This window comes from Abrus precatorius, unplaced genomic scaffold, assembly GCF_003935025.1.
Source record: "Abrus precatorius isolate BTA unplaced genomic scaffold, Abrus_2018 Scaffold4, whole genome shotgun sequence".
NCBI classification, from domain to species: domain Eukaryota; kingdom Viridiplantae; phylum Streptophyta; class Magnoliopsida; order Fabales; family Fabaceae; genus Abrus; species Abrus precatorius.
This window is the reverse complement of record NW_020874384.1, coordinates 19,786,750-19,803,154: the sequence shown is the minus strand read 5'-3', so window position 1 is coordinate 19,803,154 and position 16,405 is coordinate 19,786,750. Positions and strand designations below refer to the sequence as shown.

Genomic DNA, 16,405 nt, shown 5'->3' with positions numbered 1-16,405 from the left:
AACCATTTTTTATGGGAAAAAGGAAAAGGGCATGCCCCTTAGAAGCCTCACCCACTTATTAGCTTCTCCAACCATTTATTCAGCCGTTTTCATTAGAATTACAAGGTTAAATAATTAGAGCAACAAGTCAGTGGCTGAATAATTAGAGCAAGAATTCCATCAGTTCAATATTTGAGGCTCGAAAAAGAACTATTAATAGCCTTTATGAGAGAATTACCTTTTGCATTCAACATTCACAGCTTAATCATTACTCACTCCTACATTCTCAAGAAAGGAGGGGATGGATGCAAAACTTGCGAATCTTGCTAGCTAGTTTGGCCAAAAACATTGAGACCATGATGACCTGTATCACACCATATCAAGTCTTTTTTTGGTAAAAAGGTACCATCGATACATAACTAACAGGGTTTCTTGCAGGTTGTGACCAATATTTTCATCAAACCCGTTTCCTAGTAGTTGTAGGTCACTAATTACGCATTTAATCAGCGGAACCCATAAGACATTTGATTTGCCGCCACCATGGATAACATCACATCCATAGAATAGATCGTTTAACAAATTAAAGCAACCAATAATAATACCTACATTATATACATATAATAGTTATTTTAGTTTGGTATGAGGATACGGAGTCTAAGATTGGCACTATGGCTAATATTTTTAAATAACTAAATGAATATGTACCTTGTGAGCTTTACGTTATTACCCTATTACAGTTTTACATCGCCATCTCCGGTTGTTATTGTCGGCACAGATTAAAAAATATGAAGGGGTCAAGTGCCAACAATGATAACAACACTACAGTGGCGGTAAACATAAGTAGATATATGAAAGCGATGCTAAATCTTTATATTAAATGAATGAATCCCTAAGTTTTAAGTTATAGAAAGCCTCGTGCATCAAATAAAATTTGAAATTAGCATTAAAATTCACTAAAATATGAATCTTGCACTAAGCGTTTTCCAAAATTAGGATGTCACTCAACTACTGAACTACACATATACTAATAATTATTTCTATTTTTAAAAAAACACAGAGGAGCGTACTGTTCATTTCAGGAAAGATTTAAAAAAAAAATGGTCATATGAATAAAAAAAAGGAAATTATAATCCCTCTCTATATAATAATAATAATAATAATTATTATTATTACGCATACACGTAACTATATAGTTTGTCTAGTTTATATTATATTATTTTAAAATGTTAACAAATTTATATATGTCAATGAGTTCATACATTTATCTTCCTGCTACTTGAATGGTATTGGATTCTTAAAAACTAGTGGAAGGGGAACCTACCTCCACTATTGTCAATAGGAAAATACCTTCTTCTTTTTTCTAATTTTCTCCCGAATGTCAATGAACCACTCGAATTCAAGAACAAAAAATAAAGCATTTATCAAATATGCCCGTGGGGGATGAGATAACAAAGAGAAGAAAGTTTCTAACAAATGAAATATTCTTGTCTCGATAGTATACCAGAGTCGAAAGAACAATGTTAATTAATGTATGGCTATTGATGCTTGACTATTCAGCCAACAAAACTATTATATTTTTTTTTCAAGTTCAAAGGTCTTTTGCTATTAGAGAAGACGTAACACTAGCTACCGTCTAGCCATAGGTGGTTTATTTTCTTCTCAAATTGACATTTTTACAAGAATACATAAAAAATCCATGAATATTGACCCAATATTAAAATGAATACTAACTAAAAACATGTAATAGCGGTATTAATTAAGTATATGCATTGATACATGTTAAGTAATAATTAGTAATAGTAAATAGCATGAATAAAAATGATGAGTGTATTATGTTATGTATGGGGTGATAAGGGTGATCGTATGAAGGGCACGTAATCATTGGAGGGGTTGGAGCTGCAATTGGAAGAAATGAAGAATACACGTGGACGCGTGAATTTGTCACTTTCACCTACTCCCGAATAGCGAATCGAGCCAACCTCGATATTCTTTGAATTTTGATTGCATATTTAAAATATTAATGGTTTTTTTTTTTTTTTCTGTGAGATATGTTGATTGCATGAGGAGAGAGAAAGGGATTATTATGATTTATGCGTTAAGTGGGGGTTTAAGGGGGGAGAGGGTTACAAGTTACAGGTCCACCAACTGGTGGTTAGGGTTTGAACCCTTCCAAGCAAACAACCACCTCTCACACACACGATTTTCATGAGGCGTTTCCCACACGTGAGAAACTGGACAATGATTGACGCTGAAATTTGCTAATTATTTATTCCTTTTTACCAATATCAATTTTATTTTTTAAAAAAATATATAAAAAGTAGTTGGTGCTGGCAAGTAAACAAGTTCTCCCATTTAATTATTTTAAATTTAATAATAATATTTTGTCATTGGTTGGTGCCGTTGTTCCAATGATAAGGAGTTGGGTCTTTCATCTTTGTTTGAAATATATCTCTTGGGATTGGCATTTGTCTGGGCTTTAGCTCAAACTCAATTTTTGGATCATTGTCTATCACTTCTGCTCCAAACCCCTCTTTTCGATTTTTAGTCCCATGCTAGTGCCTTTATCTCTCACTTCAGGTATTTTTCTTTTCTTATTTTGTGATACAGGTTTACAACACAGTCGAAATTTTCTCTCTATTTTTTTCAAAAGAGGTTTGTAATGATGATGATGGTATGGTGGTGATGATGCAGTGTTGTTTCTGGTGTTAGGTGATACTTCTGATGGTCATAGAAAGTAGAAAATTAGAATGTGAAGGTTACTGTGACTGACTGGGAGATAAAAGTTTCTAATTTGAGAAGTGGGAACCAATGAGTGAGGTACTCTACGCGGGTTGGATTTTTCATCGTGATAGTTTTTTTTTTTTGGGTTCTCCACTGATTAGTGCTTCCTTGTTTGAACCCTTTTTGTTTTGAATTTTCACCAACAAAACCGTGTTTTGTGAGGTTGAAAATGGGTGGAAACTCTGAATTCTGCTCAAAGGGAATTGTGGGGTTCATGTTTCAGGTTTGCTTGGTTTTCATGGGTTTAGCCTTGTTTGTGAAATTCACCTCACTTCTGTTCCTTCCATTTTGTCCGAGCCACAACCAGCAGGCATACACCACCCCTGGCAGTAGTTAAATCCCTTTTCAATCTAAACTTGTAATGAAACTTGAAAGGATTTGTTTTTCTGCTTCTTACATCCAAAATGAGAATTTGCTTACCTTTTAACAACTGCGTGCCACATAACAGAAATCCATTTTTCATTTTATCAAAAACCCCATAACCCCTTTTCCTTTTTTTTAGTATCCAATTTCAAACCTGGATTATATAAATGAAGCCCAGGCCCAAGGGCACAATGGGAGAGGGTTTGATCCGATCATGTGGGAAATAAGTTATAACGATACTATATCACCTTGCATTTGTTTGGAGGAATGTTAGACCCGAAATGTTTGGGGTGTTTTGGGAAATTTCTTGGTGGTTTAGTGAGTTTGGATTTGAACCGAGACCAGAAATCAATTTTGTTCATGTACTGGGATAAAAATCCCCAAAACCAAAGCAGTCAAATGTAATAAAATAATGTAACGGTGGTGTTAAGTTTGGCCAACATTATTTTTATGGTTGGACTTGGAATTGCTTTGCCTGTATTATATACTATTCATATTTTGAGCCTCCGACAATGGCACATATTTTGAATTTGATTATGCTATGTATATATTGATTGAAGTCGCTTTGATTATCTTTCTGTTATAAGTAATTTTGACTTTTCAATTCAACGAGCTTTTGATGATTGAGCATCATTCTTACCTCATCCACCTAACCAAACAGAATAGCAGAGGAAATGTTATATCAATGCTAATTGTTTCCCAAACGTAAGTAGCAAAAGCGAAGTCAGCTGAATCCATTCTGAAGAGACCAGAAACCGGATTACAATGTATCCCAACCAAGCCTTTTCTTCAGGGTCCTATGCGGACATGATGTCCGGGAGTTCTTTGTTAGCTCATAACTACAATGAATCTGTAGGAGGGCAAAATGGGGTGAAGTTTATCACGGCTATGGGGGACACAGTGACCATGCAGTCTATTGATGGGCATTCCAATGCTGCAACTGGTGATCCAGCATGCAACTCTTTTGCTGGAGATTCCCCAGTTGTTCCAAGGACACAAATGGGCATTGTAGATAGAGAGCAAAACATGCAGTGCCAGGGCCTATCTCTTAGTCTTGGAACGCTCATGCCTTCTACTGCATCTGTCCCTTCATTTCAGTATCAATATCCTGACACTGGTCTTTTACCACTAATGACTGATTGTCTCCCAAACTTAAAGGGAACTATGTCTCTCAAAGATGATGAGGCCAACCTACATAAGGAGTTGAGAAGTGCTGCTGAATGCATGGCATCTGTATCTTCTGGGGGCTTTCATGACATTACCAAAAGGGAGGGTTTTTACAACCCTCACCCCTCAATGTGTCTCAAAGAAGTCCACTCTGATCCATGCTTGCAAGGATCACCAGGTTTTTCCAACAGCGTCCTAAACTCCCAATACCTTAAAGCGGCACAGGAGTTGCTTGATGAAATAGTTAATGTCCGGAAGGCTTTGAAGCAACCTGGAATGGAAAAACAAGAAAACTGCCGTGACATTGGAAAAGATAGCTCTAAAGATTCAGATGGAAAATCTGCAAATGGTTCTACTGCCAATCCTTCTTGTGAGCTATCTCCCGGAGAACGGCAGAACTTGTTGGACAAGAAAACAAAGCTTCTGTCGATGTTGGATGAGGTAAATTTGTATTTTCCATATCATTAGATTAGATTGCATGGTTTATTTTTATTCCATTGACATAATTTGTTTAGTAATACGTTTCCCAGTTTCCTTGTACAAGATGTTTTTGTTCTATGGTAGATTTTAATGCATCAGTTGAATAACATAAAAGATTATACTGTATAAAACAATTTTTTTTATACAATAACTTTTTTACCCCAACTGTTCCTCTTTTATACGACCCTCTTTTTTTGTTCAAGTTCTCTTCTATATAGGAGTGTACGCGGGTTTTTTTTTTTTTTTTTTTGGCTATTTAAACCTCTGTGCTTTTACACTGTTTGAAAGAGCTCTGCTGTACCTATGATACTGTCGCGTTTTGCAGAGATTCCAATTGCCCAAATCAATAACAGCAGTAAATTGATTTCAAAAGGTTAGCTGTCACGTCTCACGTCAGAGTGAGCAAGTGCACCACTAGTAAAGCCATTTATTATACGATTGATATTCATTACTTTTTCAAGATTTTCTATTTCAAATAATGTGAAAGAAGAGTAGTTTCAAGGATATACTATTGCTCTACAGTTATAGCTATAATTGTCAGTTTATTTGTTGCTGTAGTGTTTGAAAGGTATGCTTAAATATTGAAAAGACAGTTAGTTATGATAATGAATTAATGATAATGTTAGCTAATATCTAACTCCGATCATTGTTTGTGCTGGTTATAGGTAGATAAAAGATACAGACAATACTGCCATCAGATGCAGATTGTGGTGTCATCTTTCGATATGGTGGCTGGGTGTGGAGCAGCAGAACCATATACTACACTTGCTTTGAGAACAATTTCTCGCCACTTTCGCTGTTTGCGTGATGCTATTAGTGGCCAAATTCAAGTGACACAAAGGAGCCTTGGGGAGCAAGAGGGAATACCCCGTCTCCGCTATGTGGATCAGCAACTTAGACAACAAAAGGCCCTTCAGCAACTTGGTGTAATGCGACAAGCTTGGAGGCCCCAGAGGGGTCTTCCTGAAAGTTCTGTTTCAATTCTTCGGGCTTGGCTCTTTGAACATTTTCTTCATCCGTATGTCACACGTCACCCTTACCCTCTACTTGTTTTTTTGCAGTTAATGGCATTATACACTAATTTATATATGTTTGTTGTACTAAAAATTCTTCACCTTTCATTTTATCATAATTGATACCAGTTACCCCAAAGATTCAGAGAAAATTATGCTAGCAAGGCAAACAGGCTTGACCAGGAACCAGGTACAAAATTAGTTTTTGTTTTTTTATCTCAACTGTACACTGTTTTCATTGGTGAGCGGGATGGGATGATCGAGCGTTAACTAAATAAATGTTGATATCAGGTCGCAAATTGGTTCATCAATGCACGGGTGCGACTTTGGAAGCCTATGGTTGAGGAAATGTACAAAGAAGAGTTTGGAGATTCTGAAATGAACTGCAACCTTTCATCTGAAAACAATGGCAAAGGTAAAAGAGATGAAGTTCAAGAGTCTGATAATAATAAATGGGAAGAGTCACAAGACAATTTAGTAACTGTTGATGGTATCCAACTCCAACCCCATGGATTGAAGTCTGAACATGCCTCTTCCACTACAGAACTGGAGAGAGGGGTACATGTAGAAAATGGGGTGATGGATTCTGGAACAAGGAAATTGCAGGGTAATCAAAACCAAAGGCTTGGGATGAACCACAGCAGTAGCAACCTTTATGTGGCAACCAACCAGAATGGTGATGGCAGCTTAATGGGTTCTTCCACTGCTGCTGCTGCCACATATGATTTATCAGAGTTGGGTAACTTTACAGTGGGTGGCCACGTTTCACTTGCATTGGAGTTGAGGAACTGTGAAAGCGATGGATTTGCCATGTCCGATGATGCCATCCACAAAAGACGTAATCAAACATTGGCTTCTTCCCCGGATGCTGATTTGCTAGATTATCATTTCACGGATTCAGGAAAGCAACAGCACAGGTTTGGCAATCCTCATCTGTTGCATGAGTTTGTCGTATGAAATCTAGCAAAAATATTTGATGATTTTAAGGGATCTCTGGAAAGGTGTACCATCACAAAGCTGAAAGAGAAAGCCTATGCTGCTGCTCTTTTTTCTTCATTCTTGTTGCCCATTGTTCGTAAAAGTGATGTAAATCACCAACCGTACAAAATATACAGGTAGACGTGTAGATATTCGCTTGTAATATTACAGATGATTGGTTGTATGTGCAGGCAATTTTTGTAAGCATAAAAAGAACACGTCTCGTGCATTATGTTGAATAAGGAATCTTGTAAAAAATTAAAAAAAAACTGTAACAAGTACGATGTGAATGTATTGATTCTTGTTAGTAAATTCACGGCATGTCGTGTGGTCCATATGCACACCTTAGTCTGTGTCATTGATGAATGACGATGATGCTTCATAGCTTGCACGGAGGCAAAGGTGCAGTACAAACGCAATTCTACCTCCTCACTCAATATTAAATTATGCCTCAAAACAACTAATATTAAAACGGACTCAAATTGAGGTTTTATCGAACCAATCAATCATAGAAGAAATGTTCATGTTTTCAACTAATGTTTTCAAGTGGCCCCAAACTTTAATTTTAAACATGGTTGTAATAAGGGAGAGGAGGGGGGTTGATGTAGGTATGCGGCATTCACAGAAGGAGAAAGGGACAAGTGGAGGAGTCCAAAGGAACAATGAACGCAATGATTACTAAAGCATCCAAACGGACCAATGCGTTCCCCAAAATCAGCAGAACATCCCCTTCTCTCTCTCTCTTGGGAGCAACACAGTTTAATTTTAATTATAGTAATTAATTAATATTCAGAAATTGTGATAATCAGTGTCCTTTCAACATCCCTATGCATGCCCACAATACCTAACGGGAAAAAAGTTAGAAATTATTTATAAGGGCTCACAAACTGACAATCCTAGAACTGGGAGTGTGCAAAAGATAGCCCACTTTTCTCCTCCTTTTGCAGATCACAACAACACAATGAACAGAACAGTTTAACCTATGGAGGGCCGGCTCCCCCTCCTGTGGTGAGAGGGGAAAGAGATTTACACTGTTTCGAGCTGCTTTTGAGTCTCCCAAAAAAATATAGCTGCAGGGACTAAAGCTGGAAGATTGATGCTTTTGCTTGTTGTTTTATAGTCAGCAAAGTTGGGGACCATTTTATTTTATTGTCATTTTCTATGTTTTCTAACATAGCTAATTAACTTGGCTTCTTTAAGAAAGGCCAGAACTGTGTCATAGACTCATAGGTCTGAGGGTAGATCATAGATGTAGATCTGCTGGGAAAGTAATACAGGGTAAATTATTGTGATTTTCACTGAATTATTATTATCTAAGGCATATTTGCATCATTGTTGAAACTTGTAACGCAGAAAACTGCTAGGAGTTAGGGGCCTCAGGCCCGCTTGCAAATTGCAATGCAAGCTGCCTTGAATTTGTACCCTTAACTTTTGTGGATAAAATATTAATGCTAAATTTTCAAATATTTAAAATTATTTTACCGTGGCATTTTATTTTATCCTTTTACAAAAAAAGTTACTTGCAACCTAAGGAATTTCCATGTGTCACTAGGTGTTGGAGCGAGCTTGCTTTTTTTTTCTCATTCAAGAAAAATTGAGTTCATTTTGTATTGTAGCAACAACATTTAAAAAAAAAAACAGTCTTAAAATAATCATTCCCCTTGAGTCTTGCGCTCAAGGAACTTTCTCTGCATCTTCACTGTGGCAATAAGTAGTTCGAGTTAGTAGGTAAATAAAACATTTGTACAACCAACGTTTATCTTAATTTTTAACCCAAAGCTTTATTATGGTCTTCCCAAGTCGGTTCTCATAACACCTCTAGCTTGTGTTTGAGTCTTGGCACTAACAACATCTTGAGTGATTTTGGCATGTCAGCCCCAAATTTGGTTTGAGTTCTATCATTTTCTTAGCTGCCTTTGCCCCAAGATTTTATTTAAGTTTACACTGTACAGACTTCAACTTTGAAACTTCGGAGTTGATTGTGACCACTGATTATCCTCGCCAATGAATCCACTGCTGAACATCCATGGGCTTCGTGCAAACATAGTACGGATTCTCCCCTTCTGTATATTATTAAGTCCTATCTTCAGATAGCTTTTTGCTCAAATAGTTACTTCAGTACGTAAAAACAGTGTCGATTTTCCCTTCAACTCCCCTTTTCTCATTTTATCCTTTTTAGAAATCAGAATGAAATGAGGTTCACATTTTCTCTCTTTCACCGTAGTGGAGACTTTCAATCACAACCACCCACAATAGCTTTTAGTTTCATTCATTAGTTTAGGAGGTTCATAGTCTTAGTTTAAGTATCTCACAAACTCTACCATTATGTCCAACTCCATTACTCATCAAAACCATTTTGAGAACCAAGAGCTTGATGCTTATGGCTCTTCCATGAGGAACAACAATGCATTCCCTGAGTCAATAGGAGCATTTCCCAGCATTCAATCTATTGGAGAGAGAATATCAAGATCAGTGGACCTTGTGCAAGGATTAGCTGAGGGCTCTGAGATCAGCCACACAAGGCACTTGATGGATCTTCTTGGAGCAGCAAACGAGAGCAATCACCACCAACTTCAAGGCCTTTCCCTTTCTTTAGGCTCTCACATGCTTGTCCCTTCTGATGAATACAGGCACCAAAGAACCTTAAACCCGGGTCTCATGAACCCCAATTACTTCATTCCTGGACAAGAGGCAAGGGAAGCCTGTAATCCTGCAGTGGAGCATCTAACCAGTGACTACTTTTTCACCAGCGGCAGTGGCACTTTTGCTTCATCTTCTGCTCCTTTGAACCGTTCTCCTTCCACTTCTTATGGTGCTGAGTCTTTTACTTCTGTCATTGGCAACTCAAGATACCTCAAACCGGTACAATCCCTTCTTGAAGATCTTGTTGATGTTGGTGGAAACGTGGTTGATAGAATCAATGAAAAGTATGCTGAGAAGTTGTTTCATGGGAGTAGGAGGACACTTTCCTCAGAGTTAAAAGCGGAGTTGAGGAATAATGAACCTTTATTATCTGACAAACATGAACATCAAATCAAAATTGCAAGGTTGATTTCTTTGTTGGATGAGGTTGGTCATTTCTGCCCTTTTTTTTTTCTTTTACTTTCACTGACTTCGATATGTGTTCGGACTTGAAAATTGAAATTTGAAATTGACCTCTTTATTTATTCATTGTGTTCAATTTTTGCAGGTTGAAAGTAGGTGTGAGAAATACTACCATCAAATGGAGGAAGTGGTGGCATCTTTTGAAATGATAGCGGGTCTTGGAGCTGCCAAGTGTTACACTGCTTTGGCACTCCAAGCCATGTCAAGGCATTTCTGCAGCTTGAGAGATGCCATATTGTCACAAATAAATGCTGAGAAAAGGAAACTTTTTCAGGATTTACCTAAAATCAGTAGTGGCTTATCTCAACTAAGCTTGTTTGATAGGGACACTAGACATAGTAGAGTGTCTCTCCAACAACTTGGGGTGATCCAAAGCCAACGCCAGGTGTGGAGACCCATCAGAGGATTGCCTGAAACCTCTGTGGCAATTCTTCGTTCTTGGCTCTTTGAGCACTTTCTCCATCCGTAAGCTACTAAATAATTAGCTTCTTGTTTTCTTCATCTTAAGTTATTAATAATGTTACCTACCTTTTAAAGATGCCAATTTGATATCTGATTCCCGCAGTTATCCTAATGATTCTGAAAAGTTAATGCTGGCATCTCAGACAGGTTTAACTAAAAACCAAGTAAATCCTTATCCAAAGCACAATCACCCTTTTTCTATTTTTAATTTGCTATGATGCTTATGTAGGTGTCTTTATTGTTGCTTCAGGTCTCAAATTGGTTCATAAATGCTCGGGTACGGCTATGGAAACCAATGATAGAAGAAATGTATAAAGAAGAGTTTGGAGACTCTTCTGAAGACTCCAACACTGCTGCTAACTACATGACAAGGGAAGATACCACAGACTGTGTGGAGGATTGAATTAAAGCTACCGTGAAAAAAAGAAAAAGAAAAAAGTGCTTGATAAAAATGGGCCAATATATGGATTATGCCCTTTTCTCCAAAATCAGGAGAGAAACCTTATGTAACATGACAAGGTGATGAGCCAATATGTCTTCAGGTGAAATCCTAAGTTTTTGAAAAACATGACTAATGATGTTCTTTGGATAGTAACCAGTTGATAGGAAATGGCGATGGATGAGAAGATCGCTTCATCACAATTTGACATTATGTTTCATAACCTAACACTCGTGTGTGAGCATGTCATTTTTTGTCTTGTAATAAATGTGATGCCCAATTTCATAAGTTTTGTTCTCGTTTGTCTTAAAAACAGATTAATGAAAATAAAGAGGTAAGTCATATTCTACATTGATAAGTTCATGCCTTCGTGGGTCCATTTTTTGTCTAACAAAATTCTTAGACCGATAATGAAAACGATGCAAATGCCATCTACTCTATTGTCGCTTTTAACTAACAAGTTGGGGATGAATAGGCGTTTATATCAAATCATAGACTGATAAACATTACTTAAGTACCTATTTTTTATGGGTGCCATAGTTGTTTTTACAAAGCATTTTGGAAGAAAATAAAATAACGCACATGTTAGCAGCACATTCTTTATATATTTTTCTGAATAAAAAGGTATAAAATATGCACGGAGAAAATTATACAATTTATGTTTTCCGTTTATTGGAAATCTGACAATCACAATTTGGATCATTCTAACGAAAGTAATTCATGAATAAATGAAATAACCATGCAAATAAAAAAAACAAAAGAAATAAAATATGACCAATCCAACAATTACCTTAATTAGTCTCATTTTGCATCGATAATTGTGATTTTGATTCGGTTTTAAATTGGTTGGGCCATATTCTTTAAATTTTGGCCCACTTGATGTGGTTTGAATTGGATTCAGGTGCTTTCCTGGCCCGTACATTTCTTTGCCCAATCATGTTGAGAAGAAATTAGCTTATCAGTTTAATTATGAAAATAAATATCGATATAGAAATTGTGAAAATGAAATAATTATGGTCTGGGACTGAGAACAGATGAGATGAGATGCTAAACCAGGTCGTGACCAATTTGCAAAGATTGAGTGGAAACCCTAGAAACAGATAATAGAATGCGAAATTAGAGTTTGAAAAGGTGAGAAGAATGGCGAAGCATTCGGTGGCAATGGCTAAGCAGAGGTGGCCGCTAATGTTGGCGGCATTTTTGTCTATCTCAACAGTGACGGTGCTGTTCATGAGAGCCAACAATTCCGATTCCTGCAACACTAAGCATTTCGTTGGAGCGCAACAGAACCAGATTCGCTCCTCCGTCCAAGTCGGAAATGCAGCTTCCAGTCCCCTAGATTTCATGAAGTCGAAGCTAGTTCTCATGGTTTCGCACGAGCTATCTCTGTCAGGTTCTTTACATACCGAGTCAAATCCCCTTTTTAATTCGTTTGATGAGAAAAGTAAATATGGATTGGGTTCACTTGCAGGTGGGCCTTTGCTGCTGATGGAGTTGGCGTTTCTGTTGAGGGGCGTTGGTTGCGAAGTTGTTTGGATCACAAATCAGAAACCTGCGGAACCTGATGAGGTCATTTACTGTTTGGAAAGTAAGATGTTGGACCGAGGAGTCCAGGTGATTTTAAAAAAAAAATTATTTGGGTGGTTTATCATATGCCTCAGGTTTATTTGTTCAGTCTCTAAGATACGAAAACATGTTTATTGAGTCATTTAGTTCCAACATTAGTATTGAGGGAGCTAGAGTGAATGTTCGATTGAAAATAAGTTTACTAGGTGTGACTTTTCTGCCCTCCCCCAACTGCTTGTTCAAGCCATTCTTTAATTGATAATATTCCTATTTGTCTATCCTTATTTTATTTATGCCAATTTAGGAAGTTGAAATTGAAAGTCCTTTGTGGTGAGTGTCAAACTAATGCTATTTGATTTTTTTCTTTCTTTCATTGTGTTTGCAATTGTAAAATAGTGTGCATCATTGACTTGCAAATAGCTAACCACGGAAGTAGGTTTAAATATATTTTTAGTACCTGAAATTTACCTTGATTTTGGTTTTGGGCCCTATATTGTAAGAGTTTGGATTTCGGTTTCCATAGTATTCTCTTTAGATTTTGGTCCCTATAATTCACTAAATAGTTAACTTGATAGTTGTCTTTTGAAGGGAACATGGGGTGACATATTACTGGTGGGCTGGACCAAAACGGCAAAACCTAAATGAAATAAAATCACAGAACCAAAATACCCTTAAAATATAGGGACCAAAACCCAAAATAAAGGTAAACTATAGGGACCAAACATGTATTTAGACTGTGAAAGTATATGACTAATTAAACTGCTATTCCTATTAACCTAATAACAGAATTTTGACATTTGACTGCAAGAGATGCTGTAGGATTAATATGCTTTGTAAGCTTGTCAAATATCTTCCCACATTTTCAATTTAATTTTTTCAAATATTTGATATAGAGATGAATTGTTTTTCACTCTTTCTTCTGTTTCTTGATTGAGTTGTATATAGCTCGAATCTGTAGGAAATCGTTAGTCCAACATTTTTTATCGATGTGTTATTGGACTTCTAAGTGGCCTTTTTTCACATGTTTGGCTCCTGCTAGGTTCTGCCTTCCAAAGGTGAAAAGGCTGTAGGTACAGCTCTTAAAGCTGATCTGGTCATTCTAAATACTGCGGTAGCTGGAAAGTGGCTGGATGCCGTTCTCAAAGAAAAAGTTTCTTATGTTCTTCCAAAGGTTTTATGGTGGATTCATGAAATGCGAGGGCATTATTTCAAAGTGGAATATGTTAAGCACCTCCCTTTTGTTGCAGGTGCTATGATTGATTCACATACAACTGCAGAGTACTGGAAGAATAGGACGAGGGAGCGTTTAAGGTATGCTTCCAACATCACTTGATAGATTTTTACTGCTATCCATTCTGTGTGAGTCTGTGACTGTTATAATTTGAGTCATGCTTTGGTCCAACTTTGTAGGATTAAAATGCCTGCAACTTATGTTGTACATCTTGGAAATAGCAAGGAGCTTATGGAAGTTGCAGAAGATAATGTTGCAAAGAGGGTTCTTCGTGAGCATGTACGGGAATCTCTTGGAGTGAGAAATGATGATCTACTTTTTGCCATCATAAATAGTATGATCTCTTCCTTAATGATGGCTGCCAATACTCATTTGATAATCTTTTGTAGTTCATTGCCAATTCAATCCTTCTCTACATTTAGTTTTTATACCCTTTCTATTCATTTGTTTTGACAATTCTTTTACCAGTCTATATTTTGAGCCCCAGGGTGATATGATTGCAGGTGTTTCTCGTGGTAAAGGGCAGGATCTATTTCTTCATTCCTTTTATCAAAGTTTGCAACTCATTCAGGAGAAGAAACTCCAGTTGCCATCTTTGCATGCTGTAATTGTAGGGAGTGATATGAATGCTCAGACAAAGTTTGAAATGGAAATGCGCAAATTTGTTATTGAGAGAAAGATTCAGGACCGTGTTCACTTTGTTAACAAATCCCTGGCTGTGGCTCCTTACCTTGCTTCTATTGATGTTCTTGTTCAGAATTCTCAGGTATATTCTGATAATATATATAACATTCTATTGTCGTGCAAAATGAAAGTTGCTATGTGACTGCAACAGGGAAGCAACATTGTAGTTTATGGGAGCACTCTTGAAATTCTAATAGAAACCCTTGATTTTTTAATATATATATATATTTAATTCCTTTATAATTTATTTTTCATCCACAATCCTATTGATTCAGTTTTACCAGTCTGACTGATATGCCTTTCTGCTCATAGCAAGATTCTTAACTGCACATTGATTTTTTTTTTAACTTCCATAATGTATTAACACGTAATTGAGCTTCTTCATGAATGTGCTTCTCTTCATATCAGGGTCGTGGAGAATGTTTTGGAAGGATAACCATTGAAGCTATGGCATTCCGCCTGCCTGTACTGGTATCTCCATTACTACATGTTATAGTTGCCTTGCCTTTGCCACTAGTTGTGTACTACTATACTAGTTGTTGATCGTCCAGTTTGTTGTATGATACTGTGCTTTGTTTATTCATTTGTGTTTAATCTGTTCAATGTTACTGTATATCTTTTTGTTATTTAATACCTCTCTCCCCAGAAACAAATAAAAAAGAAGGAAAAACAGAAACAAAAGCAAATATTTTATTTTTGTAGCCTTTTATGGCCTTAATGAAGCATCAAGTTGCCTTTTTGAGTGCTAACACCATATAAAAAAAAGCTACATTTCAATTAGTTTTCAAAGTTTGGTTTCCTTCCTATGCATTCCCATTGGCTACATCCTTGTGGGAATTCCAAGTCTTAATTTATTTATTAATCTATCAGTCCATCTGTATCATAGGCACTTGAATTTTCTTTTGTTGATTTTTTTTAAAAGGAAAAAGACGAGGATAAACTGTTCGGCAAATTGAGCTTCATGCTTTGCACTGTTCTTTGAATATGTTAACCTTTGCCTTCTGGCTGTTTCAACTTGGTTACTGACACCTCTGGAAGCTATACGATTGCAAACATGTCTGTGCATGTCTATTTTTGTTTTTTCTTGTAACATTTTTTTCATTAAAAATATTCCCAGGGCACTGCAGCTGGAGGCACGATGGAGATTGTGGTAAATGAAACAACTGGTTTGCTGCATCCTGTTGGAAAAGAAGGCGTGACACCTCTTGCAAATAACATTGTGAAGCTGGCAACTCATGTTGAGAAGAGGCTGACTATGGGAAAGAAAGGGTATGAGACAGTGAAGGAGAGGTTTATGGAGCACCATATGTCACATAGAATTGCATTGGTTCTAAAGGAAGTTTTACGGAAGGCTAGGTAATAGGCATCAAATGTACCCGGTTAGGCATTTCGCCGTTAAATTGTATATTGATTACACAGGAAAAACAGAATGGTTCGGTGAAAATGAATTGTATATTCAATGTCTTCTAATATCATATAGGTTGTTGGACAATTTTCTTTTAAGAGTTTTATTATTAGCTAAAATTCATGTAAAACTTATTAAATTAAGTCGGTATCAAATTTTAACTCGTAATAATGACTTTATTTTATTTAAAATAAAATAAATACGAACTGTACTAAAAAGATTGTGTTATTAATTTATTTTTTATATTTTATGGGAAGTTTGTTGATGTGTGGGTTGTGATACGAATTCCTTCCTTGCATCGGACGCATCTTGTTTAACTTGCTAGGTGCATCCAAAGGAATGGAGTTGCCAAAAATTATAAACCCATTTAGGTGTAGATACAAGGAATGCTTGTAAATGTACACAAGTTTATATTGATAAAACAATTATATTTCTGGTAAGTTTTCTTTTGGCGAAAAACAAGAAAATCAATGATATAGACAAATGTCATCTAGGTTGAATTAGTTTATTTAGTTTAAAAATGAAAAAAAATAAAAGAAAATTAGAAAATGAGATAGAAAAATAGAAAAGAAAAAAAATAGTAGCAGTGAGTTGAATTATAAATGTAATATTATCACAATTGAAAAAAAAAATATGGAAATTTAAAGCTAAACGATAAAAATGTACAGAAACCTGTGTTAACTTAGCTCATCATAGCTTTATTTAGTATAAACTAAGTTGGAGGAGGTTGATCAAATTATCATAGGGTGTAA

At 36.4% G+C, this 16,405-nt stretch overlaps 3 protein-coding genes across 5 annotated transcripts; all 3 read left to right on the top strand.

Moving 5' to 3' along the window:
* Positions 1-2,355: 2,355 nt before the first annotated feature.
* LOC113864396 (BEL1-like homeodomain protein 7) lies at positions 2,356-7,093 on the top strand. Of its 2 annotated transcripts, none has more exons than XM_027498043.1 (5): positions 2,356-2,556; positions 3,785-4,731; positions 5,436-5,788; positions 5,913-5,973; positions 6,075-7,093. In XM_027498043.1, the coding sequence occupies exons 2-5, from the start codon at positions 3,889-3,891 to the stop codon at positions 6,738-6,740; spliced, it is 1,923 nt and encodes a 640-aa protein (XP_027353844.1). In that variant the 5' UTR covers positions 2,356-2,556; positions 3,785-3,888; the 3' UTR covers positions 6,741-7,093. The 2 variants fall into 2 exon arrangements, with proteins under 2 accessions (XP_027353844.1, XP_027353845.1); XM_027498044.1 differs by lacking the exon at positions 2,356-2,556 and having other exon boundaries at positions 3,705-4,731; positions 6,075-6,198; positions 6,328-6,769.
* Positions 6,949-10,796, top strand: LOC113864398 (BEL1-like homeodomain protein 11). Its single transcript, XM_027498047.1, has 4 exons — positions 6,949-9,830; positions 9,952-10,331; positions 10,432-10,492; positions 10,579-10,796. Exons 1-4 carry the CDS (start codon positions 9,087-9,089, stop codon positions 10,729-10,731), a joined length of 1,338 nt encoding a protein of 445 aa, XP_027353848.1. The 5' UTR covers positions 6,949-9,086; the 3' UTR covers positions 10,732-10,796.
* Positions 10,797-11,771: 975 nt separating this feature from the next.
* LOC113864397 (lipopolysaccharide core biosynthesis mannosyltransferase LpsB-like) lies at positions 11,772-15,839 on the top strand. 2 transcript variants are annotated; one of them, XM_027498045.1, is made up of 7 exons: positions 11,772-12,160; positions 12,239-12,381; positions 13,373-13,644; positions 13,744-13,898; positions 14,068-14,330; positions 14,657-14,719; positions 15,366-15,839. In XM_027498045.1, the coding sequence occupies exons 1-7, from the start codon at positions 11,908-11,910 to the stop codon at positions 15,606-15,608; spliced, it is 1,392 nt and encodes a 463-aa protein (XP_027353846.1). In that variant the 5' UTR covers positions 11,772-11,907; the 3' UTR covers positions 15,609-15,839. The 2 variants fall into 2 exon arrangements, with proteins under 2 accessions (XP_027353846.1, XP_027353847.1); XM_027498046.1 differs by having other exon boundaries at positions 12,023-12,155; positions 15,366-15,723.
* Positions 15,840-16,405: the final 566 nt, after the last annotated feature.